Source organism: Acipenser ruthenus, chromosome 9 (assembly GCF_902713425.1).
Source record: "Acipenser ruthenus chromosome 9, fAciRut3.2 maternal haplotype, whole genome shotgun sequence".
Lineage (NCBI taxonomy): Eukaryota > Metazoa > Chordata > Actinopteri > Acipenseriformes > Acipenseridae > Acipenser > Acipenser ruthenus.
In genome coordinates, this window is record NC_081197.1 from 3,280,970 (window position 1) to 3,308,485 (window position 27,516).

The 27,516-nt window shown below is 41.8% G+C and overlaps 1 protein-coding gene across 2 annotated transcripts; it reads left to right on the forward strand.

The window, feature by feature from the left end:
• Window positions 1-312: 312 nt before the first annotated feature.
• On the forward strand, window positions 313-27,201 carry LOC131738026 (spermine synthase-like). 2 transcript variants are annotated; one of them, XM_059030772.1, is made up of 11 exons: window positions 313-522; window positions 6,131-6,251; window positions 10,245-10,332; window positions 12,350-12,414; window positions 13,451-13,626; window positions 15,925-16,082; window positions 16,712-16,798; window positions 17,017-17,131; window positions 17,250-17,329; window positions 22,565-22,680; window positions 24,545-27,201. In XM_059030772.1, exons 1-11 carry the CDS (start codon window positions 477-479, stop codon window positions 24,573-24,575), a joined length of 1,083 nt encoding a protein of 360 aa, XP_058886755.1. In that variant the 5' UTR covers window positions 313-476; the 3' UTR covers window positions 24,576-27,201. The 2 variants fall into 2 exon arrangements, with proteins under 2 accessions (XP_058886755.1, XP_058886754.1); XM_059030771.1 differs by having other exon boundaries at window positions 316-522; window positions 15,925-16,079; window positions 16,709-16,798.
• The last annotated feature ends 315 nt before the right edge of the window (window positions 27,202-27,516 follow it).

The window sequence follows — 27,516 nt, forward strand, 5'->3', positions numbered from 1 at the left end:
GTAGCCTATTTTGTACGATTGTGTTTTATTAATTATTCTCAGATAATATCTGTGCATTTGGTTAAAGATACTACTACATGTCCTGTGTCTTTGGAACGACCTGTCTGGCTTTGAAGGATTTGTTATTGTTGTGATTAATACATAAGTTGTTAAATTCTGATGTTGCTAGTGCGTCGTTTAATTGGTAAATTAATGTCAAATCCCTATGTGTCTTTCTACAGCAGAGGGGAGGGCTCGCTATTGCTGGTGCTGTTACCGGTAGTGCCAGGGAATACATTTACATAATGCAGTCGTACTTGTCCGGTCCCTCCTTCCCCAGTAAACAGAGAGTAGTCCTGCCTCCTTCTCAGTTCCTCCCACCCGATATGAGTCTGTATATCAAGCGCACCTCCAGTGTCTTTCCACTGTCAAATCCAGACTCGTTCATCTTCAAAGCGGCTGCCTACCCCAGGCATGGCTAAAGGCTCCACTTCATCATGGCCGTGCGACATTACACCCTCGACTTCAACCTCACTGCACCAGGTATGCAAAAAAAAAAAAAAAAAACACAACCACGACATTTGCATATGTGTGACAGTGAGCTGCAAGGGTCGAACGGCGGCCTGTCTTGCTTGCTGACCTCACTATTTTCGGTGTTATTGTGCTGGCACTGGGGTGTTGCAGGCCCGATTAACCGTGCAGAGACAGTATACTGTTACTGTGCAGACTGTATTACTTGCCTAGCGGTGCAATAGCTACCAGTGTGATAATGGATAGCCGTGCATTCGTCTTTACGTCCATTTTAATGAAGTGACAGGACTGTGTGCGTAGTGCATGTTCGACAGTGGTTTACTGTAATGTTAATCCTGCGGGTACTATCTCTGTGTGACCTTTTATTCTGTCCCAGATCACTGCATTACAAATCTGTTGTGTATGGGTTTTGAGCAGCCTATTCAAATTGTAATACTGCTTAATAATTAGACATGACAACATGTAGTGTCTCGTTTTGTGCACAGTGAAGTCCTTCGGTTTTGTTTCACAATCGGTTGCTATGATATTTTGTGTTTGTGTATTTAATAATATTTCATAGAATTGGCTCACCGCCTGTAGTTACTGAGTGCGTTTAAAATGTTCCGTTACCTGACTTTCAAGATATACAGCACAAGAATACGTAGATAATGTCTGTGTAACGCTGATAAAAACCCCGTTTCACTGCAGACGGTACTGTTCGTTTTTAGTGGTGTAATCTGAAAGTACCTCTGCCACGCCAATTAAAATATATAAGTCTTAAACAATTTATACGAATTCGCGTTTTATTTGTACATTGAACTTGAGGTAACATTTATGGTAATGCATGCGACTTTTAGGCAACGCCCCCTTGATCGGTGCTGCCAGATCGGCGTTTTTCCCAGCCTAATGTGGCTTGTTTTGAAAGCATCTAAAGCGCGTAAATGTTGTCTTTCTAGTCCTTTCGATTATGATCATCACCGGGCAGAGCGTTAATCACCATGATGCCCTGTATAGGTATAGTATATCATGGCGTTCTCCACCCCCCCCGTCTTTTTTTCTGGAGCGCTGCATCCAATAAAATTAGCAATCGCACACGAGCTCAGTTATTATTATTTTTTATTAGTCACCAATTTAAGAACTGTATCGGAACAATTAGAATTGCTTTTAAATTTATTTTAAAAAAACTATCTGCCGACAGTTTTGAACAATTTAATGTTAAACTACATGCTTAAAAAAAAACAAGCTAGTTTATAACATTACTTACCTTTTTCAACTGCATATTTACAATATTACCCCCAGGGCACAAAGTGACATACTAAGCCAGTTGCAAGGGCAGTCCTTTATTCCAGTCCCCGGGTCTCTGCACTGACATGTATATTACAGAGCAGCGTTAAAAACGTGTTTATGTCCACAGTAGTGTGCATTTTTGCTGTCTTATTAGTCAGCATTTTTGCTAAAAAAAATGGTTAGCCTTCTTAAAGTAGTAATAGAAGTTGCTAATGTTGTCTGCATTGCATCACAAGGACGACTGACTGAATCAGTATGTTTGATGTCCACTATGGTGACGGCGTCGTTACTTTACTGTATCGCTGCACCGCTACTGGCAGTGCTGGCCTACTGTGTTGTACTAGCAGTTCAGTCCGCAGCCTTGCAGTCTTGGTGCCAGTGCTTGGCAGCTAGTGCTGAATTGACTGAAGCACGACCATTCTCCAGGGCTCTAAGGATTAGAGTATTAAACTGGATTTTCATAGCTAGGACTTGACATTGACATGCTTTAAGGCACAGTGTATTCAAGAGCTTCTCCACAGACTAATATAACATTGTTTTTTTAATTCTAGTATTCATCCCAATAATATTGAAAGGGGAGGGGTAGTGTCTGAGGGAAGAGAAGCAGGGGGTGGCATTGACTACGAATGCCCCAAAAAGAAACTTCAGAGATCAAACCTTAAACCTCAGCCCTCGTGAAGTACCCTCAGACAGCCTCTAAGACGGTCAGCAGTTTGTAGCTGCTAGACCAATTCATTGATTCATAGATTTATTCATTTTGCAAGCCTAAAATAACTACGCTCATGGCATCACAAGGTAAATGGTTACTTTGTTATGTGCCCCCCGGTTGGACATCAGTCCAGAAACCGCATTCCTTCACCACCGCAGAACTCAAAATAGATAGCAGATATACGCTTGTGCTTTTAATATGTCACAAAGCTAGGCTTGTTCTAAGAATTTTAAAAACGATCAATCTACTTAAATATGGTTTACTTTATCCTTAGATTTGCATTGACCAGCTGCAGATAGTGCACGCCTTCCTACTAGAATTTGCATGTGTGCCTAACAGGGCTACCAACATCCTTTTGCTGCTTCCTGCCCTGCCCTGTGTGGACTGGAGCGCACACCACAACTGACCGCGGTACATCCTTGATTTAAGATTGGAAAGTTTTAGTTCTAAATGTTTTCAATATTTTCCAGCGCTAACGTCAACCTGCTATATGTACAGATCTGTCTTGTTACAGTACAGTCACAGTGTCCTGACTTTTATGTTACTAAGAAAAACAGAAAGAAACTTGCATGTTTGCATACTGTCCTATAATATCTGAGGAATGCTTTTGTAAAACCCGAATAAAGCATTTTGTTTTAATACTTTGCACTTTCCCTTTTAAAGTTGTTTGTTTTCCAGAAGCAATAAATGCTTGCAGACATAAAGGAATGAGCATTAGAATCTACCACCAGGGAGTTTATTCCTTTCATTTACTGGAATGCATGTACATGGCATGCTGTTGCTAAGTGCTATATATATATATATATATATATATATATATATATATATATATATATATATATATATATATATATATATATATATATATATATATATATAATATTTTAAACATAGATATCAAACAAAATCACAGAAAATGTCAACAAAAATACAGATCAAAGAATCACAATGACCTCAACATTGTTTTCTTGAAGTCATGCAATTGTAATCCTAGCACTGTATGGTCTTGCATTGTCCTGCTGGAAAATCAACACTTCCAGATTGGCTTGCAGGAACGGAAAAACTGTTGCCTGAAGGACTTCGTCAATGTATCGTTGAGCAGTAAGGGTGCCCTCAATCTGCACCAAAGGCGTTCTTGTGTTAAAGGAGATTCCTCCCCACATCTTCACCCTTCCACCACCCTACTGTTTGGCTTAAACAACACAACAGTCGGCATACCGGTCTTGGGTTGATGTGGTGACCCTCTGCCTTCCAGGATGTGGCCTGTCCCTCACAGAGACGGTTTCCTGGTTTCTCTAGACTAGTCTGCTGTTGAAGCAGAACATCTAATTCTCCAGGCAACTTCTCTCACAGGCAGGCCGCCTTCAATCATGCCGATAGCAACCAGGCGATGTTCATTACTCAAGCGGGGCATGGTCGTATCTTTCGCTCTTCTTGCGTATTTGTACAGATTCTTAATCAACTCATTTTGGCAATTAACTCAACTCAAATACCAAACACTGAGCACCTGGCATTTTTATGAAATCACATGACTTGAGCTCTGTATTTTGTTATCCCAAGGAACAATACTACTCAAACAATCAACAAACCTATCTGCTCACTATTTAAAATGTAAATAACATTATGTATGTGCCCAATGAGCAATTGATGTAAAACATAGACTGTGTTGTGTTTTCATTGTGCATCAGTATATATTATATACACATACTGAGAGGCAGATGATGAAGAATAGTTTCTCGCAAGTGATGCCTTTTTGGATTTGGGACAGCATATTGTATTGTGGTCAGCCAAGTCTGATGATGTATAACTCATCTTTAAGAGAATTAGGACAAATTAAACCCACTGGACGTCCATAGGTTTCCATAGTAGCTACTGGAAAACCTTAAGACTTGCAGTTAGTGGGAGGGGGGCGGAGAAGACCGTGGACAATTCACATCAGTGCTGAATTGAAATCCTGCATAGGAACTTGCAATGCTAAAGGGCCTGTGTTGGTAATATCCAGGTTGGCTCATTTTGAGATCCTAACAACAAGAGTTTAGCCATTCGGCATGCCAGGGGTCCCCAGCTGAGAGTGAAGTATTAACCCATAACTCTGTATCCACAGCCTCCACAGGGACACAGCTACAGTACATCTCCCAACCCCATTGCTTTCATCTGTCAAATACAGTACAATATGTTGTTGCATATGAGGCATTTTTAGTTTTTTGAATCGCGGTGACGTGTCCTGTAGTTGTGAGAGATGGAGGGGTAGGCCTACGTGTTCATCTGCATGCAGTTCAGGAGGTCAGCATTAAATCGCACCAGAGAGCTCCGAGTAACCTTGCCTGCCCTTCCCATCGCATTGCAAATCGCCATGTCGCTGTTTTAAACCCACAGCCATTGAAGCTGAGATTATAGTGGTGGAGGATCAGTGCAGTATTTGACTCCTTTGGGGCAAAATGTAAAACTAGTGGTTGGTTAATTGACCCATGGGATTTTTTTTTTCCATTATTACCTATGTTGCATAAATGTTCCTTGGGGTTCCAAAGCAGATACTTCCTGTGTGATTTTAGCATTGGAGGTAAATGAAGCCCAAAAGAAATGGGCACATACTTCCGGCAAAAATAACAGTGATTCCAGCATTTTGTTTTTCTTTCTGAACTTGGCTTTATGTTTTTGTTCTCATAAATTGATGTTGGCAACATGAATTAATTCAGTACCCCTTTGAATCGAGTGTGATTTAATTTAAACATGGCGCTCTTAAAAATGTCAGTAGAAGATGCCATCTGTTGCATTTGTTCAGTGTTTTACCTTTTAAACGGTGCTGTCTGTTCTGTGAACGGGATGCAGAATGACGTATTGGATTACTAAACAGTGGCTGATTTCTTATACGTCATGAAGAATGTGTGCGGCCGCAGATCTAGAATGTTCCTGTGATGTTCCGGAACTGTGGCGGTTTCGCTGAGCTACTTCCATTACTGTTTCCTCTAGAGAGCACCCTGTAGGCTTGTGCAGGCACTTAACGTTCGTCTAGTCAGCCGTGTATCTCTCAAACCTGCAGTACTATGACCACGGTGCTGGTCAAGAGGTCAGTGGATAACTTCATGCACAGTAAACAACAACACCTCCCAGTACAGCCCCACTGTCAGAATACAATGCACTTATTGTCTGAGCCAATAAACCTTTTTTCCCATATACTTCCCTCAGGAAAAAATAGAGCCATTGAATCTGAACTTGTTTTGGAAACCAAATAGGGAAGCAGGTCCATGTTGTTGTGTCGCTTGTATTTGCAATACCTACAGTATACTATAATACATTCTGTGTCAGGGTGTCTCTGTGTGTTAGACATCATCCCATGTAGCTTGGGGTTCTGGCTGCTCAAACAGTGCAATATGATTTCTGTAATAAGAGACGCCCTACCCTGCATGACATGTTAACTTGTACTGTAAATCACAAAAATGAACACTGTACTCATGAACACGACTGTTTTTAGAATTGTGTCATATGTTTTGCGCACTGGATGACGTTAGTGCACAAGGTAAGCTGTACTGGAATTTTGAGAAATCCCCAGCAGTGATTTTGTTTGTTTCCTCTTCCATGATTTATACTGTAATTAATAACTTCTCTCTCTCTCTTTTCTCTCTCTCTCTGTTCTGTTTCTCGCAGCTGACTGCAGTGCCACCCTCAAAGGACTGCAGTCAGTATTTCAGGAACAAGAAATGACAGAAGCGATTCATAACTTAGAAGACCATGGTTACTTAGCAACATACATTGGCAAAAATGGAAGGTAAGCAATTTCTAAAAAATATATTATTTCTTTGTTTGAGATGTGAAACACTCGCATTTGCCAGTGTTGTAGTGCTGGGAGTAATGCATATTTTTCAGGATTGATTTATTTACCCCCAGTCATGAGCTGCTCCGGGCTCTCCCATATTCCTCTTGAGAGTCTACCCGAGTTGAGTTGGGCAGCAGGGTTTCAACCCGGGTTGAGTGGGGTGTGGATACGAGGTGCAGTTACTGCTCTTATTCTGTCTTCTGAGCGTCCTGCAGTACGGCTCCCGCAGCACTGGAACAGATATTCCAGCATTCGAACACCTGCTTGAAATGTTTCGGCTGAAAAAAATGACCATGTTTGTATTCCTTCATGTAGATGAATTTATAAATGACTGTATCAAAAAGATAAAACCAGTGACGCCTGAAATAAATAACACAGGTTCTAGTGTACAGGAGAGTGATCCTCTCCTTTCTGGAATATGTAATTTGATGAGGTAACCTGTGTTTATTTAACTTTTTTTTTAAAGAATAATCAAACGTAAACAAGTCATGTTCATCCCAGCACTACAATATGGATTAAAACGAAAACCAAATTAGGACAGTTGGATTGATTTGCTGGAAAGCGCATTACTACTACATGCATTTAATGCTCTATTTACTTTACTGCACAGCGCTCGGAGGTTGATGCTGTGGCAACGCCAGTGCGGTCTGTCTGGCAGGCAAGGTCATGGCATAATAATGTACAGTCAGTGTCCTGTATGTCCTGTGTGTACGGAATCCTTTGCTGAACCTTGTGCCGAGTCTCCCTGCAGAGCACTCTGTTTAGCTGCTCTTGCACTGTCTCCCTGCAGAGCACTCTGTTTAGCTGCTCTTGCACTGTCTCCCTGCAGAGCACTCTGTTTAGCTGCTCTTGCACTGTCTCACTGCAGAGCACTCTGTTTAGCTGCTCTTGCACTGTCTCACTGCAGAGCACTCTGTTTAGCTGCTCTTGCACTGTCTCCCTGCAGAGCACTCTGTTTAGCTGCTCTTGCACTGTCTCCCTGCAGAGCACTCTGTTTAGCTGCTCTTGCACTGTCTCACTGCAGAGCACTCTGTTGAGCTGCTCTTGCACTGTCTCACTGCAGAGCACTCTGTTTAGCTGCTCTTGCACTGTCTCACTGCAGAGCACTCTGTTTAGCTGCTCTTGTGCCGAGTCTCCCTGCAGAGCACTCTGTTTAGCTGCTCTTGCACTGTCTCCCTGCAGAGCACTCTGTTTAGCTGCTCTTGCACTGTCTCCCTGCAGAGCACTCTGTTTAGGCTGCTCTTTGGACAGCCATGATAAGGGGATTTGTTTATCTGATTTAGGGATTTAGCTATTATTTCCTGTTTTTTCGGTCTCCAATCAACACACCTGCATTCTGCTTTGTTAGTGGTTAAGCCTGGATGAATCACGTTTGGCCTCCGCACCTGTTTCATTTAGTAAGCAGTTTGTTGTGGCTGAGCCTTAATTGAAAGCAATTCCAGGCCGTGGCAGGCTTTAAACTGCTGTCTGTAATGAGGCGGCCAGCCCTACGGCAGTGAGAGGAGCGCTTCCCATCAAAGGAAGAGAGGAGACTGATGTAGTGTCATTGAAGACGCATGTGTCAACGAGCCGGCTTCTTCAGAATAAAATGTGATTTTACACTAGGCAGTAGGTTACCAACATTTATATAGCACAAGCTATATTCGGTGTGCTAGGACTGGGGCTGTGGGGTCATTCGGTGTGCTAGGACTGGGGCTGTGGGGTCATCCTGTGTGCTAGGACTGGGGCTGTGGGGTCATTCGGTGTGCTAGGACTGGGGCTGTGGGGTCATTCTGTGTGCTAGGACTGGGGCTGTGGGGTCATTCGGTGTGCTAGGACTGGGGCTGTGGGGTCATCCTGTGTGCTAGGACTGGGGCTGTGGGGTCATCCTGTGTGCTAGGACTGGGGCTGTGGGGTCATCCGGTGTGCTAGGACTGGGGCTGTGGGGTCATTCGGTGTGCTAGGACTGGGGCTGTGGGGTCATTCGGTGTGCTAGGACTGGGGCTGTGGGGTCATCCGGTGTGCTAGGACTGGGGCTGTGGGGTCATTCGGTGTGCTAGGACTGGGGCTGTGGGGTCATTCGGTGTGCTAGGACTGGGGCTGTGGGGTCATTCGGTGTGCTAGGACTGGGGCTGTGGGGTCATCCGGTGTGCTAGGACTGGGGCTGTGGGGTCATTCGGTGTGCTAGGACTGGGGCTGTGGGGTCATTCGGTGTGCTAGGACTGGGGCTGTGGGGTCATTCGTGTGCTAGGACTGGGGCTGTGGGGTCATTCGGTGTGCTAGGACTGGGGCTGTGGGGTCATCTGGTGTGCTAGGACTGGGGCTTTGGGGTCATTCAGTTCACTGCAGTTTGGAGATTGTGTTTTTAGGCATGCCAGCAAACAAACAAGTGATGAATCTACTGTAAGAGTTTGCGTCTGGACAGCAGCCTTCTCCAGATACATGGTGCAATCATGCAGTGTTACAAAGCTGGGAAAGTGACACAACCGATAATACGATCCTATCCTATCGGGTCTCGTTTACACTCTTACAGCATGGACAGAGCCAGTGTGTGTAAGGTCTTGAAGGTGAAGAGCATTGTCCCTTGCCAGGCTTATGAAAATGAGCACCTGCGCTGACAGAGCACATTACCAAGAGCCTGCAGTGCTCCACATCATTTGTAGTAATCGCTGCCAGAAATTTGTCAGCAGTAGTCATTTTATTGCTTACGAACTGCAGTTCTACATTTTTGCGATAATAGTGTCACAATTCATACAATTACTTTTTATTTCAAGGTGAAATTTTGCACAGTATTGATTTACTGAATTGTCAGCAGAAATGTAGTCATAATAAACAGAATAAAATAACTGTTAAAACTTTACACTTTTTTATAGCTTTTTACAATATTGATAAGTTTGGGAACACACACAAACTTGGATCAGTGGTAAAATAGAATTGCAAATATGTTCACAGTCTGTAAACAAGATGAAACACCCCACACAAAACTAAAGCAGCAATTACAGTAATTAATTATATGTGACAGCATAAACATGTAAACACGTCAGGAATTACGACGGTGGGCCCCTTATCTAGAGCACTGGCTCTTTTCACTCATTCTTTACATTTTGATGAACTTGACACTAGTTTCTTCTTCTTCTTCTTATTTATTATTATTATTATTTGTTTATTTAGCAGACGCCTTTATCCAAGGCGACTTACAGAGACTAGGGTGTGTGAACTATGCATCAGCTGCAGAGTCACTTACAGTTACGTCTCACCCGAAAGACGGAGCACAAGGAGGTTAAGTGACTTGCTCAGGGTCACACAATGAGTCAGTGGCTGAGGTGGGATTTGAACCGGGGACCTCCTGGTTACAAGCCCGTTTCTTTAACTACTGGACCACACAGCCTTATCCAGGGTGACTTAACAATCACTTTATACATTATTTCACATTATACAGATTACATTATTTTTTTACATACAATTACCCATTTATACAGTTGGGTTTTTACTGGAGCAATCTAGGTAAAGTACCTTGCTCAAGGGTACAGCAGCAGTGTCCCCCACCTGGGATTGAACCCATGACCCTCCGGTCAAGAGTCCAGAGCCCTAACCACTACTCCACGCTGCTGCCCCAAAGAAAATAATACCGAAATTTCAGAAATAGAAAGTTTCCTCCTCTGTTTTTAATTAATAGTCTCACCATGACACAGCAACACTATTCAGGGTCTGTGGCAGTTGATTCTGGGCTGAACCATTTCATGCCCAGTTATGATTAATTTTAAAGCTGTGTGGTTTATGATAAGGTAATACGTTGTGTGTGTGTGTGTGTGTGTGTGTAGGTGGTCAGTTTGCCCAGTTTGAGCAGCCAGCTTCACAGTCTTCTTTCCCAAACTGCACAAGATGACATCTCTTGTACCGGAAGAGGCACCCTACCCACGACATATTAACTTATAAATGATCTAAATACGCTGTTTTATTTCATAGGTTTGCCATCCTGCGGATTCACCCGCACGGGTTTGTGTCAGTAGACCTTCAAAGCTGCGAAGGAAGTGACAACACTGAAGCCTACAATGTAGGTACATATTCTGGTATCCGGCAGGACCCTTTAAAAACATCCTTTTTATTTTCTATTGACAAAGCGGATTGACCTGAAGTGCATTCTATTGACAAAGCGGATTGACCTGAAGTGCATTCTGGTCCGCAGCAAACACAGATCCATAGATTCTCGAAGCTCATGCTCCAAATCGTCATTAGCACGGAATTAAACGCACCAAATAAAGTGACCAAACCAGAGATAAACAACCAAGACATGTCATTTAAGGGCATGGAAGTAGTCTTAAGCTGAGGTTTGTGGTTTTTTTAAATATTATTTCTGATGTGTCTTCCTTAACAACAAACAGTTGTGCTAGTAATAACTTGGGTTATTTTCAGTTTGTTTTTAACTGGTTGGCTGTGTCTGAAATGGAAGCAGTGTCCTAATAGGAGATTCTCCGCCCCATTAGTGCGATTAGGACCACGCATAGGAATTAATTATCTTGGCCATCATTATTTTACCAATCCAAGGCCACCGAGACATTTGTTTTATGACTTTATCGGCTTGTTTGCAGACTCCGATTTAGCACATTTTTTAAAACAGTCCTTAAGGATTTGTGAAAAGGGTGCAATGTCTTATCAAATGTAAACAATAGGTAATGCCAGATTAGTGCTAACCAGGGTCTGTGAAACTTGCTGTGCCTGTACGTGACACTGAATGAAACAGGAATCCAGTGTGATAGGCCAGGTGACTTGGGATGCAGCGGTTTCATAAAGCTTGCAGACTGCAGCTGAAAAAAAGAGTTAAAAAGCTCAGAGCATTTAGCAATAAAAAAGCTAAGGTGCGAGCCTGGAGCTGTTTCTGCACACTGGAAACAATACCCAATGTGTTATACAGCCTAGTTATAAATTAAAGTATTTTATTACATTCTTTTGAATGCAAGAGATTAGCATTCCTTTGAAGCTTCCATACTTGAAAGGGGTGCTAACCAAACCATTTAAAATACATTTTCTTGCCTTTTTTATTAGCACTCTAGCAACATTATCGCTGGTTCCAAATTTCGATTTTGGAGAACAGCTTGGTATGGGTTTGAAAGGAGTATGAACGAATGCGCTGTTGCGGTTTAGATCGCATTGTGTATAATTTCCAAGTACAGCTAGTACACCAGAGTGTAACCAATTAACCTGCCCCCCTGCAACACTCTGCCCGCTTTGTACTGTAATTCATTTTCTGTTAAAAGCACTCCCAGGGCCTCAGTGACTGTAGCTCCCAAACATGATGTATCTCTAAATGCATCTGGTACACCAGAGTGCGACCCTAAACCTGCCCCCCTGCAGCACTCTGCCCACTTGTAGATGTAAGAAATGCACCAGCAAGAAGTACTACATACAGTAGGACAAATGTGCTCTTTCTTACACCAACTGGGGGTGAGTGTTGCAGAGGGACAGGTTAATGGTTACACTACCTGCTGAGAAGTATAGGGCAGACATGTTTGAGAGATCTGTAGAGTTCTTTTAACTTGTGAGTTTGACGAAGTCACCAGGATTTAATGACCTGAAACAGAAAATGAACTGCAAAGTTAACCTAAACAAAAAGGACAGCACGTTAGTTCACTGTGACATTTCATAGCTCTGCCAAGTTGCTCTTCTTTTTAAGGTGGTTCTTTTTTTTTTTTTTTTTTTTTCTCCCGCTAAATAAGCAGCGGTGCCCCGCAGTCTAACCTCCAGAGGATAACCTGCAGGTGACCCAGCTTCCCTGACCTGCCCTGGCTTGCTCGGATTAACTCGTTATAACCTCGGCACGCGAGGGCGAGGATTATCCACTCATTAAACAGCACTGCAGCACAGATTAATCTGTGTGGGTGGGTGGCGTGAAGGGGTTGGTTTACCCTGATACAGTGCTGTACCTTCTACACACTGTGAGGCTCATGTTCTTTACCACCACTTTCTTGGTGCTTTTGAGGAGTATGCAGCTCTTGATAAAAGATGAGTCACAGACACATGTTTACGCAGTCTTGTGTTTTTCCTACTATTAACATTGGTTTGTTTCTTCCTAGCTACTTAATGCACTGGAAGAGAAAATGAAGGACCTATTGCACAACAATATTAAAAGGATTAAAAGGTAGGAATGTGTGTGTGTGGTGTTTTTTTTTTTTTTTTTTGTTAATAGTTTAAGACCTAGTGAAAGACAAGGAAGTACAATTTTCTTTAAAGGGTTCAATGCTAAAAATGCTTCCAGTAAGATAATGAAGACATTGATAACAATTCTTCATTATCTTACTGGAAGCATTGTGGAGTAGTGGTTAGGGCTCTGGACTCTTGACCGGAGGGTTGTGGGTTCAAGCCCCAGCGGGGGACACTGCTGTTGTACCCTTGAGCAAGGTACTTTACCTAGATTGCTCCAGTAAAAACCCAACTGTATAAATGGGTAATTGTATGTAAAAAATAATGTGATATCTGTATAATGTGAAATAATGTATAATGTGATATCTTGTAACAATTGTAAGTCGCCCTGGATAAGGGCGTCTGCTAAGAAATAAATAATAATAATAATAATAATAATTCTGGTGAATGTTTGTCAAAGATTTTTACAAAGTGCGGATAGTGGTTTCTCTGGGATCAGAACACACAGACACATAGCTGGCTTGAAGAAGGCAGTGCTGTTTGGCAAAGTCAGGAAATGAATGTATTTGCATATTGGAGCAATGCAAAACGAGTACAAACAACTACAACTGGGAGTGAAGTTTTTTTTGTTTTTTTTCTCACAACTTTTTGACTCCATTTAGTGGCCAATAGATAATCGACAGATATTGCAATTGAGTTTTTGCATGTGATTTTAATGTCAAGATCAATTGATTAGAATAAAGGCATTCCAACTGGAAAGAGGCGAGACTCTGGATTATCCAGCCTGGTGATTACTGATACTACCCGAGAAGCAAAATGAGCAACCCGTCCCACTGCCAAAAAAGAATGGCAGGTGATTTTTAAAGTCTGTCAAATCTTTAAAGGAGTCAACAAAGTTAACCTGAACCAATGACCAAAAACCAAATGCAAGACCAGGGGCCACAGTTGGAAATGTAGTTGACAAACCTGGTGCAGACATGCTATAGCAACATTCTCTTGTTTGTTTGTTTGTTTGTTTGTTTTTTTCCTGTCAGGTTGCCAGCCATCGTGCGAGGGGGAGCCGTTGACCGGTACTGGCCCACAGCAGACGGGAGGCTTGTGGAGTATGACATTGACGAAGTTGTCTACGATGAAGACTCACCGTACCAGAACATCAAGATCCTTCATTCCCAGCAGTTTGGAAATATACTCATCCTCAATGGGGATGTTAGTAAGTAACCAGCCTCCAGTAACTGCTTTCTGTGACAGCTGGGCTGTAGAACACTTGAACTAATTAAGCTTCCAGTACAATATTTTATGGTCACTCATATCCGTGAGTATCCATGCAGTCGTCTCTGAAGACATTGCCACAGTCACTTTTCACAAAAACAAAAACCTGGGACTTGGTAGAAAGTCTGATACAACCGACATTCCAGGACCGAAAGAAAACAGATTTTTGAGTGGGCCCTCTGTTTGATCAAAAAACAATATTCATACAGGATGCGATTTGTTGCCTTCTAACTGGGTTCAAAGTGGATTCCAATGGAATTCTTTTGACATTCTTGTCAAGAAGTTTTTGGTTTTTTTTTTAACAGTGCAGTACTCTATAGATAGGTTTGATAACACACTAGTTTGGATAGCGTTGAATAGTGTATGCAATAATATATAGGTGCTTACTGTACACAGCAGTACTGCCTTTTAAAAGTACAAAGATGCTAAAGATACAGTGCTAAATAGGGGCAGCACCTCATGTAAACATGTTGGAAACTACGTACAAATGCATGCATTAAGTCTGTATTTCTTTAGACGTGGCACATTCTGTTTTACATGTACATATTGTGTGGCATTTCAGCAGAGCTATTCCTCTGCAAATGTTGCAAGAAAATGCCTCGAGCTTGTAGGAATTTGCCTGTGTTGCTTCTCCCCCACTGTAGTGTTGTACATGAATATTTTAATGAAGTATCAATTTTACACTGTGACCTTGATGTGCAAGACTGAAAGAATCCTGTGCATTGATCACTGCAGCAAAGAAGAGGAACATCAGCATGGAATATTAGTAGCATTTATATCTTAGCAGATGCCCTTACCCACGGAGACTGACAGTCGTATACAAAAAATACATATCAAGAATTACAGTACAATTAAGAGCAAGATACAAAATACAATGACTTCAGTACTAATAAGACCAAATACAAAACACAGTACGATTTGATATCAAGGCAGTTCAGGAGCAGACAACAGTGTTGATAGTTACATCAGAGTTAGATACGAGTGCAGGTGAAATACAAGATACTACAGATTGGGTTGAGTGCAGGATTATAGGGAGTAAAATAGTAAAACAGTAAAATAGGGAGCAGAGAAGTGCAAGTTAAAGTGCATTAAAGTCAGAGTGCTATATTGTCCAGAAGGGAAGAGTTGAGTTTTACAGGTGTTGTCTGAAGTGTATCTTGAGGAAGTGCTGGAAGGTGGTCAGGGACTGGGTAGTCCTGACATCCGTAGGAAAGTCGTTCCACCACAGCGGGGCGAGGGTGGAGAAGGAGCAGGCTCTGAAGGCAGGGGAGCATAGCGGAGGTACAGCCAGTTTTCTAGTGCAGGCGGAGCGGAGAGGTCGGGTGGGGGTGTAGGGAGAGATGAGGGTCTGGAGGTAGCTGGGTGCAGTCTGGTCAAGGCATCGGTAGGCAAGTACAAGTGAACTGTATTTAACAAGCACCTTTGTTAATGGAGGGAACTTCTGAAAACCAAGGACTGGGTATAGGGCTAGTGTAAGTTTGTACCCCTGCAACTACAACCAAACAACTAAGTTTCTCAGTTCTGAGAAATATAAACGTGGGGATTTGAGAGCCACACCTCATTCCTCCCGTAACTGCAGACTGCATTTCTCATAACAGGAGGTCAGGTCCTTTTATCAACCTTACCCACTTGAGATTTAGAAAACCCAAGGAAAGATTTACAAACAAATGCATGTTTATGTACTGTATTGGTATTTTTGAAGTTTGCACTGGGGAAACTGTTGAGTTAAAGCACCATCTAGTGGAGAACTTGGGAATGGACAACTCTGGCTTGGTCATCCTCAGCTTTCATTCGCTGGTTTATCCAGTGTGGTATGCAGTCCCTGCAGTCCTGTTCTTAAAGGAAACAGATCCCCATGTCCACAGAATCAAGATATAGAAAGTGTGTTTCCTTACAATGCTTCTCATTGGCACTGCAGCAGACACCAAGGGCTTGGGCTTTCTTTACTTCTCATAACAAAGTTACACTTAATATACAATCCAGAACACTACTGATTACTCTAGTGACTTAAAACTATATCGACACATTTTGGCTGCTTCACTTAACACTGGGGATGAACACTAAACGCAACAGTCTCTTGATATTGAAGAGCTTCATTTTAATGGAAGTGTTGTATATTTTCCTGAAGATTTTAGGTGTAGACTGTTTCTTCGCATCCAGATTCCGCGAGTGAATAATCGATACATCGCTCCCACGTTTTGACTGCTTTCTCATTTTTGTTTTTTATTTATTTATATAGATTTATCAGAAAGTGACTTGCCATACACAAAGGCCATCATGGGCAGTGGAAAGGAGGGTTACACTGGGAAAGAAGTGCTCATTCTGGGAGGAGGGGACGGAGGAATCCTGCATGAAGCAGTCAAGTTGAAGCCAAAGATGATTACCATGGTGGAGATATCCTTTGTAGCTGTGCAGGCACGCAGGCTGTGCTAATGAAACAAGGGCAGCACACTCGTTGTGCAACAGAATGCACTCTTAAGGATTATTACTGCACCCTTTTAACTTGTTTTAAATGATATCCTTTGTAGCTGTGCAGGCACGCAGGCTGTGCTAATGAAACAAGGGCAGCACACTCGTTGTGCAACAGAATGCACTCTTAATGATTATTACTGCACCCTTTTAACTTGTTTTAAATACAAGCCAGGAGATTCACTTTCCATCGCAAACACAGAAGAGTGTTTTCCGTATCGGGTATTGATAGTAAGAGAATCCGGGCGGTGTTTGGAGTCTGACTTCCTGTCTGTAAGGCTCACTTACATTTTTGTGATTTCATCCCGTTTGTGTTGCCATGGAGCAGGCTACATTTTCTTACAATAAGGCAGGGAATTCTAGAAATGGGTTGGTTGGTCTGCAAATATATATATATTTTTATTTTTATTTTATTTTATTTTTTTAATATAAGGGTAGGCATGTGGACCCTCCCTGTGAAATATAATTTACTACATACTGAATGTATTTCATTTGCATGCTTAATTTAAAGAAAGATGTATAAAGGCTGTCTTATTCCTTAACCACAAGTTCACATTGATCAAATGGTAATAGACGGGTGTCGGAAACACATGCGTAAGACATGTGGAGACGTCTTGGACAACCTGAATGGAGACTGCTACCAGGTACAGTGTTGTTCTCATTGTCGTACCCAACATGCTGAAGCTGGCAGTGCAGTCTCTGTGCAATACCGTGCTTTGACTTCAGCAAACAATGCACGCCTTTCTGTCTAATTTAGTTAAATTCTTTGTTTTTCAAATGTCAGCATCTTTTTGTACTGCTGATACAGCAAGTGTGTTTTTAATGAGTTGTTCATAACTCCAACGTATAAATACGCTTTCAGGTTTTAGTAGAAGACTGTGTTCCAGTCTTGAAGAAGTACGCTGAAGAAGGGCGAACGTTTGATTATGTAATCAACGACCTGACGGCAGTACCTATCTCTACAGCCCCGGAAGAAGGTAATTCTTTGTTCTTTCCTTTTGAGCTGCTGGAAAGTCCTGAGGCGCTGCAAGTTCCTTTTGCTAGAAATGCAGTCGTGCACAACCCCCCAGGCTAACGATGCTGTCGCTGTTCCAGATTCCACGTGGGAGTTCTTGCGGCTCATTCTTGATCTTTCAATGAAGGTGCTCAGACCGAGTGGGAAGTACTTCACACAGGTAGGCGATGCTTCTGTGTTATGTCTATGAATGTACATTTTTCTAAATTCTTATGATTTTCAGCATCAAAACCAGTTGGATTCCTGTCTATTTAATTCGATTCCCTAGCAGAGGTAAACAGATGCTCTCTTGTTCCCAAACTGTTCTTCTGTTCCTATGTTCTTTACTCTAAATGACTATTTCTGTGGATATTGTAGCTTTCTGGCTTACCATATTGTTCATGTTATGTGGTTAGGTTGTATTCCTTCTTGAAGCTTTCTAATCCTGTGCAGTATGTAAGCTCTGTTTCAGTTCAGAGATGGGGAAAATAAAAATGTATCGGTGATCCAGGGGGAGAATGCTCCGTTGGGTTCTGCATTCCTCTGCAGCTGATCCACTCCTCGTATCGGTGATCCAGGGGGAGAATGCTCCGTTGGGTTCTGCATTCCTCTGCAGCTGATCCACTCCTCGTATCGGTGATCCAGGGGGAGAATGCTCCGTTGGGTTCTGCATTCCTCTGCAGCTGATCCTCTCCTCTCTGCACTTGGGTGTTTCACCTCTCTGATCCGGTCACGCTCAAACTAATAGAGCTGTATCTGCAGAGCTGCCTTCTCTCTATAAAGCACATCTGCTCCAGCGAGGGCTCAGCTGTGGAGTTGGATGCTAACAGCATATTGTGCATCTCCCATCCCTCAGGGTTACGGGACTCAGGTGGCATTGCTCACTACAGCATTAACCTAGCCTCTAGATAGACAGACTGCCTTTGAGGAATCCATGTAGATTATAGAATGACGATGAGTCAATCCAAGCTTGGTGAGTAGCCTCTTAAATCAAAGGCACCTTTACAAACTGCTAAGCTGCATGATCAGTTAAACCTGACCTGAAACATTTATAAAAAAAAAAAAAAAAAAAAGTTATAAAGATAATCTGTCATCAAAAAGGGCAATTTATATTTATTTATTAATTTTTGTTCTAATGTGTTTATTTGTAACAAAGAACCCCTGAGCTACACACCTCATTTTCAAGAGGGTATTGACTAGATGGCTGCCTATGCTGCAGTATTGAAAGCAGGAGCATTACCTAATAGCAACGTATAAGTTCATACAACCGCTCCGATTACAGTTCACAAAGAGCTGAGAAATCCAACTTGAACTCCAGAAAACTAAACTGTACCGGTCACGCGTAGACACTTACTGAACCAGCCAATCCCCAAAGACACAGAAGAGGCACCAGCCCAATCCCTACAATGAAAAGGTAAAGCATTCAGAAGCAGGGCTCCTTGTTTATGCAGTTCCTGTACTCTCCACTAGATGGTGACAGAGGATTCATTACGAACTGCATACATTAAAACACCGAACTGGAATTACTGTCGTGTCGCACACTAATTTACAGAGTTCTGTAAATCATTAAACGCATTTACTATATTTATTCTAAATAAGCAAGCAATAATCACAGGTACAAATACAGAAACATACTGTGTAACTTGTAGTATTTTTCAAACAATCAATCTGCAATTGATTAGGCATTGTAATTGAGCCCAGGTCTGGTGTCCAGACATTCAGTACTTGAGGATAGTTTTGGAGTTCCACACATTCAGTCCTTGAGGACAGTTTTGGAGTTCCACATATTTCAGTTTTAAGAGCACCCTGCGTTCTGCTGTGAATGGAGTGAAAACCGGGTGAAAAAGAAACCCAACACTGACCTAGCGTATCTGCCCCTGTCGAGATCTCCCTGTTTTCACTCCATTCCTCCTCCTTCCTCCAAGTAATCTGTGTGAAGATCTGTAAAACTGTCAAGCAGTTCAATCCAGCCCAGGCACTGGCCCACCATGCGTTTTATTTCTATTTTCTAAAACACACCGTGACAATTGACTGTTTCAAACCTTTTGAAATCCTCATTCAAGTGGACAGTAATTAGATGCCGAGTAGTGTCCCTGTGCTCACAACATGTGCTAATGAAGATGTAATATTTAGTTAGGCTGCTTTTGGCTCAGATTCCAGACCATTTTCTTTAACAGTATATATTGGGTAATTGTTTTGTTTGATCTGTCTCCTGGTGAGACGAGTAGCTGCTTCTTATATTAAAAAGTTCCTGTTAAACGGATAGTTGTTTTTATAGTCTGTTTGTCTATCTAGAAATGGCTATAAGAAAAGGACGCTTCTTTGTGTTCATGCCTGCCTCATGCACCAAGATCTGACGGAGTAAAAGGAACCAGCAAACCTGTTTTAATGGAACTCAGTGGATCCAAACACAGTAACCCCACCGTTTACTGTAAATCATTATAGAAATGAGAAACCTTCTTGAGGTTACTGGCAGAAATAAACTAAAGAGAGTGCTGGGTGCTTGATTCGTCACAGCCTTCAGCCCCTTTATTAATCCATTAAACGGAGACAGGTATTTGGATACGCTGCTGTTTAGATGCATTGAATCGATCCCCAATATCTTGCTGTTTTATTGCGCTTTTTGGGTTTCTTTGTCAACCGCTGCTATCCCTGTGTTCTGTAACTGTAGTTTTAGTGTATTGCAATAGTTGTGTTATATTTTGTGATAAATGTGTAACGTAGACTTGCCTGTGATTTGTGAGCATTAACAATAACAGAAGACAGAATAAGTATAAAGAGAAGACTTCTAAAAGCAGCACGGTATGTCTTCCCCTGGATGGGATATGTGTAAATAGCATGGAAGGATCTGTGTATTTCTGGTGTGATCGATGCTTCCCCTGGATGGGATATGTGTAAATAGCATGGAAGGATCGGTGTATTTCTGGTGTGATCGATGCTTCCCCTGGATGGGATATGTGTAAATAGCATGGAAGGATCGGTGTATTTCTAGTGTGATCGATGCTTCCCCTGGATGGGATATGTGTAAATAGCATGGAAGGATCGGTGTATTTCTAGTGTGATCGATGCTTCCCCTGGATGGGATATGTGTAAATAGCATGGAAGGATCGGTGTATTTCTAGTGTGATCGATGCTTCCCCTGGATGGGATATGTGTAAATAGCATGGAAGGATCGGTGTATTTCTGGTGTGATCGATGCTTCCCCTGGATGGGATATGTGTAAATAGCATGGAAGGATCGGTGTATTTCTGGTGTGATCGATGCTTCCCCTGGATGGGATATGTGTAAATAGCATGGAAGGATCGGTGTATTTCTGGTGTGATTGATGCTTCCCCTGGATGGGATATGTGTAAATAGCATGGAAGGATCGGTGTATTTCTGGTGTGATTGATGCTTCCCCTGGATGGGATATGTGTAAATAGCATGGAAGGATCTGTGTATTTCTGGTGTGATCGATGCTTCCCCTGGATGGGATATGTGTAAATAGCATGGAAGGATCGGTGTATTTCTGGTGTGATCGATGCTTCCCCTGGATGGGATATGTGTAAATAGCATGGAAGGATCGGTGTATTTCTAGTGTGATCGATGCTTCCCCTGGATGGGATATGTGTAAATAGCATGGAAGGATCGGTGTATTTCTAGTGTGATCGATGCTTCCCCTGGATGGGATATGTGTAAATAGCATGGAAGGATCGGTGTATTTCTGGTGTGATCGATGCTTCCCCTGGATGGGATATGTGTAAATAGCATGGAAGGATCGGTGTATTTCTGGTGTGATCGATGCTTCCCCTGGATGGGATATGTGTAAATAGCGTGGAAGGATCGGTGTATTTCTGGTGTGATTGATGCTTCCCCTGGATGGGATATGTGTAAATAGCATGGAAGGATCGGTGTATTTCTGGTGTGATCAATGCTTCCCCTGGATGGGATATGTGTAAATAGCATGGAAGGATCGGTGTATTTCTAGTGTGATCGATGCGTCCGCCCTTGCCTTTTTGTACAATAAATCATGAGTACAAGCTTTAGTTTTTAGAGGTCACCCTTAAAGAGAAGGATCACAACAAGCATATGTGTTCTCTTTTTAATGCTCATTTGTGTTTGGAATCTGTGTGTTTTGTTGTTTGATATTTACATACTGGTTTTGGTCGGTGTCTGTCTGTGTGTTTTTCTCTTTTCGTCGTGTGTTTTGTTATTTCTGTACCTCGGGAATCGCACACGGAAATCATTTTTGTGTTGTATTCAGGAGTCCACTGCTGTTCATAAGGTGTATTTTGACACAGGCCATCCTCTCTGTTCTATTTTAAACTCTTAATTACACAGGGTTACGGTTGCGTGGGGAGTCACAGTCCTGCATGATGCTTCGGTCAAATTGGATGTTATTTTTACAAGCTCTTGTTGTGGATCGCAGGACCCACTGTGGGTGTTTAATTTATTTTTTATTTTTTCAAACAAACAGTAGGTTCAGCTCACAATGACTACTTCACTCTATTGCCATTCATACCACTCTGTCACAGCTGCAGGAATTCAGAAATCTGCAGCATACTTGTTAACAGTGAAGTAACATGAGTCATGATGCTCCAGGATTGTGTACCTCACTCCCAGAATCTATGTGGCAGACAGATTTTGGGCTGTTTATGAAACCATCCCGAAATGTGGTTTGCTCTTCGTCTTCCAGAACCCCCTTCAGTTTAACTTCAACTTTGCCGTGTCCCGTGTTGTCCACATCGCAGCACATTGTTTATCAAAATGTTCAGAATATTTTTATTTTATTTTGTGTTTAGATTTTTTTTTTCTCTCACATGTCAGGTATATGAACTAGGGAATTATTTTTCTTTTTTAACTTTTGCTGTGAAACCTTCACCAGGAGAATTTCTTCTAAACGTTGCAGTGTATAATGTAACAACACGGGACGCAGCCAAGGTAACGGAATGCGTTTCTTGTAAAGTTTGCTGGGTGTTCTGTAGCACTTGAAATTCTTTATGGTTTTTTTTATTATTATTATTGTGGCGTTTGCTTATGTTGTTGTCTTGATTTTTGACTCTCCTGTGCCACTCTTTGGGATGCCATTGTCTCGAAAGACCCTGTATAAACCGTATTGTATTGTAATCAAAGAAACTACAAAATGATATCGCAAAAGTCTACCGGAAGCCATAGTAATAGTACAGTATGTCATGTTAGATTTTGAAATGTCACATTTTTTCAATTTGTCAGTTTTTCGTGAAGTATATGGAAAACTGCAAGGCGCTATGCTAACGCTATTCAATATGTTAATGTAAAATTATTCAGCGGCTTTCATTCCACTTTATGAAGTAAAATGAGTTAATTCTATAGGGTGACTCAAAACCGTTGGTCACAGCTATATGTATCCCTAATCTTTTCCTCTCTCGTTCTTTGAATTGTCTTCTCTGTTTTTCAGGGAAACTGTGTGAACTTGACAGAGGCGCTGGATAACTACGAAGAGCAGCTCGGCCGGCTTTACTGTCCAGTGGAGTTTTCCAAGGAGGTTGTGTGTGTCCCTTCTTACATGGAGCTGTATCCTTTCTTCAGGGCAGTAGTTTAAGGAATACGTGGAGGCTGCTGCCTGTGCATGATCCTAGCAAACCTCCTTTACATTTCTATAAATGGTGGAAACATAGAAGGAAGAAAGCTGTCATCAAAACAGACGTTGGTTAATGACTGTGTTTGTGTCAGTGTTTTAAGTGTGGTGTAACCACAGGATGCACACATTGCTAATCTTAGTCTTGTATAAACGGTGCCATCATTATGTAGGCTGACATCAGTGCATGCTTTTACATTGAGGGTGTAGGATCCTTCCTCATGTGCAACACTGGTACCTCCTGTAAGTGGGGTGGGGTAGAGGGAGAACCTGAACCTACAGATCTGTGTCGGGCAATGTGGCTGTGTGGCAGAGTACCCTGCCCAGTGACTGAGTGTTGACTGTGCCTTGAGTCATAACTTATACATTGATAGACCCTGAAAATTGTAACATGACGTCACATTAAAATCAGCTGTACTGTTCAGATATATTGTTCTTATTTAACTATATATCATACAAATCTAGTATAGGGTGACGTACAAGATACAATCTGCTTGTAACCAATTCAGGGTCAGAGCGGGCAGTAAGCGCACTGGTGGGTGTCAGCTATGACCTCTGGCGGAGTGGATATCCGCTTGCATGGGTGTAACGATGCTCTCATCTCATGACACGTATCATGATATACAGGTCGCGATACGATCTGCATCACGATACGTGTGCTGGTCCTGATGCATAATAAGATCAAACAATCATTTAATGATGGACCATTTTTGTTAAAAGACAAAAATTATGTATTCATGCCAACTATAAAACTCTGGAACAATGTGCTGCGTTGTGGTTGTGTTCTTGTGTCACGATATAAACGATACACACCTCTATTACGACACGATACATGATGTATAGAAAGCATCCTGATTCATCAATACATGATTAATCCAAGCCACTAATCCGACTAGCCAGACAAACCCAAAAAAAACAACGGACACAGAGGACAGTCGATGGCAAAGGAAGCAGAGTAGAGCCCCAGAGTTCTGAACTGACCGGCCTACCGAACACCCCACTTTGAATTGGAACTACGCAATCACTCACCCATGAGGGCAATGCAACCACATAGGCGCTCCTGTAAGCGACATGCTGGTCACAGAGAAGGCAAAATTACTGTAGCAACAAATGCATTCATAAAGGTGAGGCAGATTTCAAAGCAAGTACAGGCAAGTTTACTGGGAACATTTTACTTTTAAACAAAGCACAGTGTTTTTTTTTTTTTTTTGTCCCCCCCCCCCCCCCCCACGCCAAAGGAGGCAAGCTGCACAAATGCATTTTGTTTAAAACAAGCACAACGTTAACCCAGGTTTTCATGGGCTTTTAAATCTGTGTTTTTGCTACAGTTACAATTTCAATGGTAATTTAAATGTAGCCTTTTCTTCCATTTATAGTTTTTAAAGACTTTAGAACCATAACAATATGAGTATTGTGCTGTATCCTTTTATTATTCACCAGATTGAAGGTGTAAATAGCAGGTATCCACATTTAATAAAACCATTGAAAATTCAGTTTTCAGAGTTATGAACATTTCCAAACACCCTCCATTCCCAAGGTGTTCATAACTCTGAGGTTCTGCGATACTGCAACAGTTAAGCAAGGGCATTCTGTGGGACAAAGTCTAGTTTAAGTTTTGAAACTTCAAATTTATGTTTTTTTGTTGTTTTTTTTTTAATGTTGTGTTCACAAAACCTTTTAACCTTTTGTTTCATATTTTATTACATAAGAGATAATCAAGATCTACATTTCCATGTTTTGTTAATGAGACCCTTAGCGTTTCAGAGAGTACTCGTATTTTCCTTGACCAGCTGTCCCCAGATGGATGTTCTACACCATATGGAAGAAGTAATCGCAGTTTTTGTGCGACACGCTGCATGAAGATCACACGGCTCGCCCATGATGCATGTATTGCAACTTCCAGATCCAGACTTTAAAAAACGCTGTAGAGGACACAGAGGAGATAATAGTCTAGCGTTTTTTTTATTACTGTGTTTGTGTTTAACGTTGTTTTTTTGTTTTTTTTGTGTTTTTATTTAAAAAGAGAGAGAATTTAAGAATGTATATTTCATAAAGACTGGTTAATAATGCTGTGAGTTACAGGATAGAAAGCTGTTGAAAACACTGAAACATAGAATGTTGTGACCCAGCTTTCTCTGTGTTCTGTTTTTATTTTCTCAATGGATTCCACGATTAGGAGTCCTTGTTGGTGATGTTTGGGATAGATGTCAGCGTTATGTTTTTTTGTTCTCATAGTTTTAATATAGCTAATTTTATAATGTATGATGCTCTTCAAAGGACACTCTGAAATAAACTTGGGCTTCCACTTTGGAATGTGTAGTTACCCGTTGCAGAATGGATGTGCTCTTGCACTTGTTTATAAAGGGAGATGGATAACTGCGAGGTTTCTCGATTTATGGTTCTTGATTTTTATGAATCACTCTGCCGTTTTGTTTTCGTTCCCGGTTCCGCTGGGACAGTTGCATCGATCACTGCTGGGAATGGCGTAACCCCTGTCACTTCAGTGTGTTTGTTTGCAGTGTGGATTAATGACGGCACGTCACAGAGGCTTATGCTTTCTTTCGGTTCTGCAGCTTTTTGCTTCTCCGTCCCTTGAGTTCTTAGCCAGTCCCGCAGCTTCTTGCTGTGTGTTCGTGTGTATGCGCACACTTATTTCTTATTTTCTTAGCAGATGCCCTTATCCAGGGCGACTTACAATTGTTACAAATTTTTTTTACATACAATTACCCATTTATACAGTTAGTTTTTTACTGGAGCAATCTAGGTTAAGTACCTTGCTCAAGGGTACAGCAGCAGTGTCCCTCACTGGGGATTGAACCCACGACCCTCCGGTCAAGAGTCCAGAGCCCTAACCACTACTCCACACTGCTGCCCCCCACACTGAAATGCAGACAAAACAAATCCTAAAAACGGTTTGTTTTCTTGCAGATTCTTGCGCTGCATTGCGTTGACTAGGGATGTCAGCAGTTCAGTGTGTGCATGTGCTGCCCTGTGCAATGTCTCAACACAGTAAAGCCCTGTGTCTTAGCTCACTGTCCCTCAAGGGGTTGACATTCCTGATAAATGCCCCTCCAGATCCCTGTCATTGCGAATGTGGCTTTGCGGGGGTGGTGGGTGTTTTTCTTCCTATGTGATCTAGATTGTGGTCCACCCCTGATAATTATACACTGGAAGTTTAGAGCCCACGCAGCTCTGCTGAATGAGCGTCGCTTTCCCAACACATGACAGCTTGAGAAGTCCTGCATTGCAGAAAAGGGTAACTGGTTCAAGCTAAGAACTAGGGAAACAGGAAAAGGTTCCAAACAGGTATTATAAACCACACAAAATCAAATGTCTGCATGAAATCCAAGCCTTGGCAGAACTTTCAGGCCTGTTTTTCTTTTTCAGCCTCACAACGAGGGTGTGTAGCATACTCTCACACAGTTTTTTATTCATTTTTTTAAAATGGAAAAGAACAGAGGGATCAGGACCTCGACTGACTTCAGAAATATCTGGAAGGATGTTTGTGTCTTTGAACTGAGACAGCTGAAAGGAGAGGGAGGTCCTTAAACTGATTATTCAGTCGTATTTAAAAATCAGCCACAATTTATTTTCTACAGTGAATACCCCACTTTTTGTTCTGCCTGGTATTTGGTTGCAGTAATGCAGTAGAGTTGGACTTGGTGCTGTTCAAGTCTGCACTGTCCCGGTACTTTGCCTGTTTAAGACCTGTCTGCTGTTTATTTGTTTCTATCAATGTTATTCCCCTGTTCTTAACCATGCAGATGGCCCACTAAACCACAGTGAGTGGTCTCCCATTGGATATTTGCACTAATAAGAGGTTTCACTTTTACTCTTAGCAGGAGATTTTTTTTACTCTTGACTGGAGTTCAGAATAACAATCCTGAGATGAAGTTTACATGAAGTAGCTCTCAGTGCACTGTATGTCTCATCCACCACACTTTACTGCTGATTTCGATCTGTCTGAATCTGTATTAATGAATGTTCATTAAAACGCTTTGGCATTGCCCTTACATCTTTTTGAATTGTATATTTGTTTTCTTTAAAAAAAATAATAATAATAATAATAATACATGTGCTGGCTTGGCTATTGTCTATACTTTTCAACCCGCTGGAGGCTCTGTTAGTCGCTAAGGGCTTAAAAACAAAATTCAGTATCTGAAAATACACTCAACCCTGTATTAAGAGACCACTCAAGGGACAGTCTGACAGTGGACTCTTAACACAGGTTGTTTCTTAAGAGGGCCCATAACTTATGAATTTTCTATTTGTCTCTGACATGCCTTCTGTAATTATGTATGAATTATCTATAAAAGCCAGAAGATGTAATATGAACAAAAGGAAGTATGTCATTTTAATAACATTCATTTAGATAATGCATATACAAAACAAATTATGTTGTGAAAGTAAAGAATGCTTGCTGTCACGTGAACAAAAATAAAAACCTAAAACTTCAAGCCTTAGTTCTTTCCGTTTCAAAATGCTGTATCTGCGTCTTTTCTAGTGCCGAATTTTTCAGCAGTTTTTCTGGCACTTACTGTCTTTACAAGTTTAATAACCTTAATTCTGTCATCAAGGGAGGAACTTTTGTTTCTCCACGTGTTCTCTCTTCTTTTGTTTTATTGATTACGGATAAAAGACCGCTGAATGGTTACGGTCCTCCTGCACAGTGAGGGTTAGACACGGGAGATGTGAGTGACGTCCACAGAACTCTTACCCTGTTAGCACTGAGGGTGTCACTGCTGTTCAATTCCCTGTGTAGAATTTTTTAT

Excerpts from the sequence above, each read along its gene's own strand:
- LOC131738026 (XM_059030772.1), top strand. The coding sequence starts at position 477 with ATGGCCGTGCGACATTACACCCTCGACTTCAACCTCACTGCACCAG. Across the intron at positions 10,333-12,349 it reads ACAACACTGAAGCCTACAAT|CTACTTAATGCACTGGAAGA; the intron begins GTAGGTACATAT and ends GTTTCTTCCTAG. Across the intron at positions 12,415-13,450 it reads AATATTAAAAGGATTAAAAG|GTTGCCAGCCATCGTGCGAG; the intron begins GTAGGAATGTGT and ends TTTTCCTGTCAG.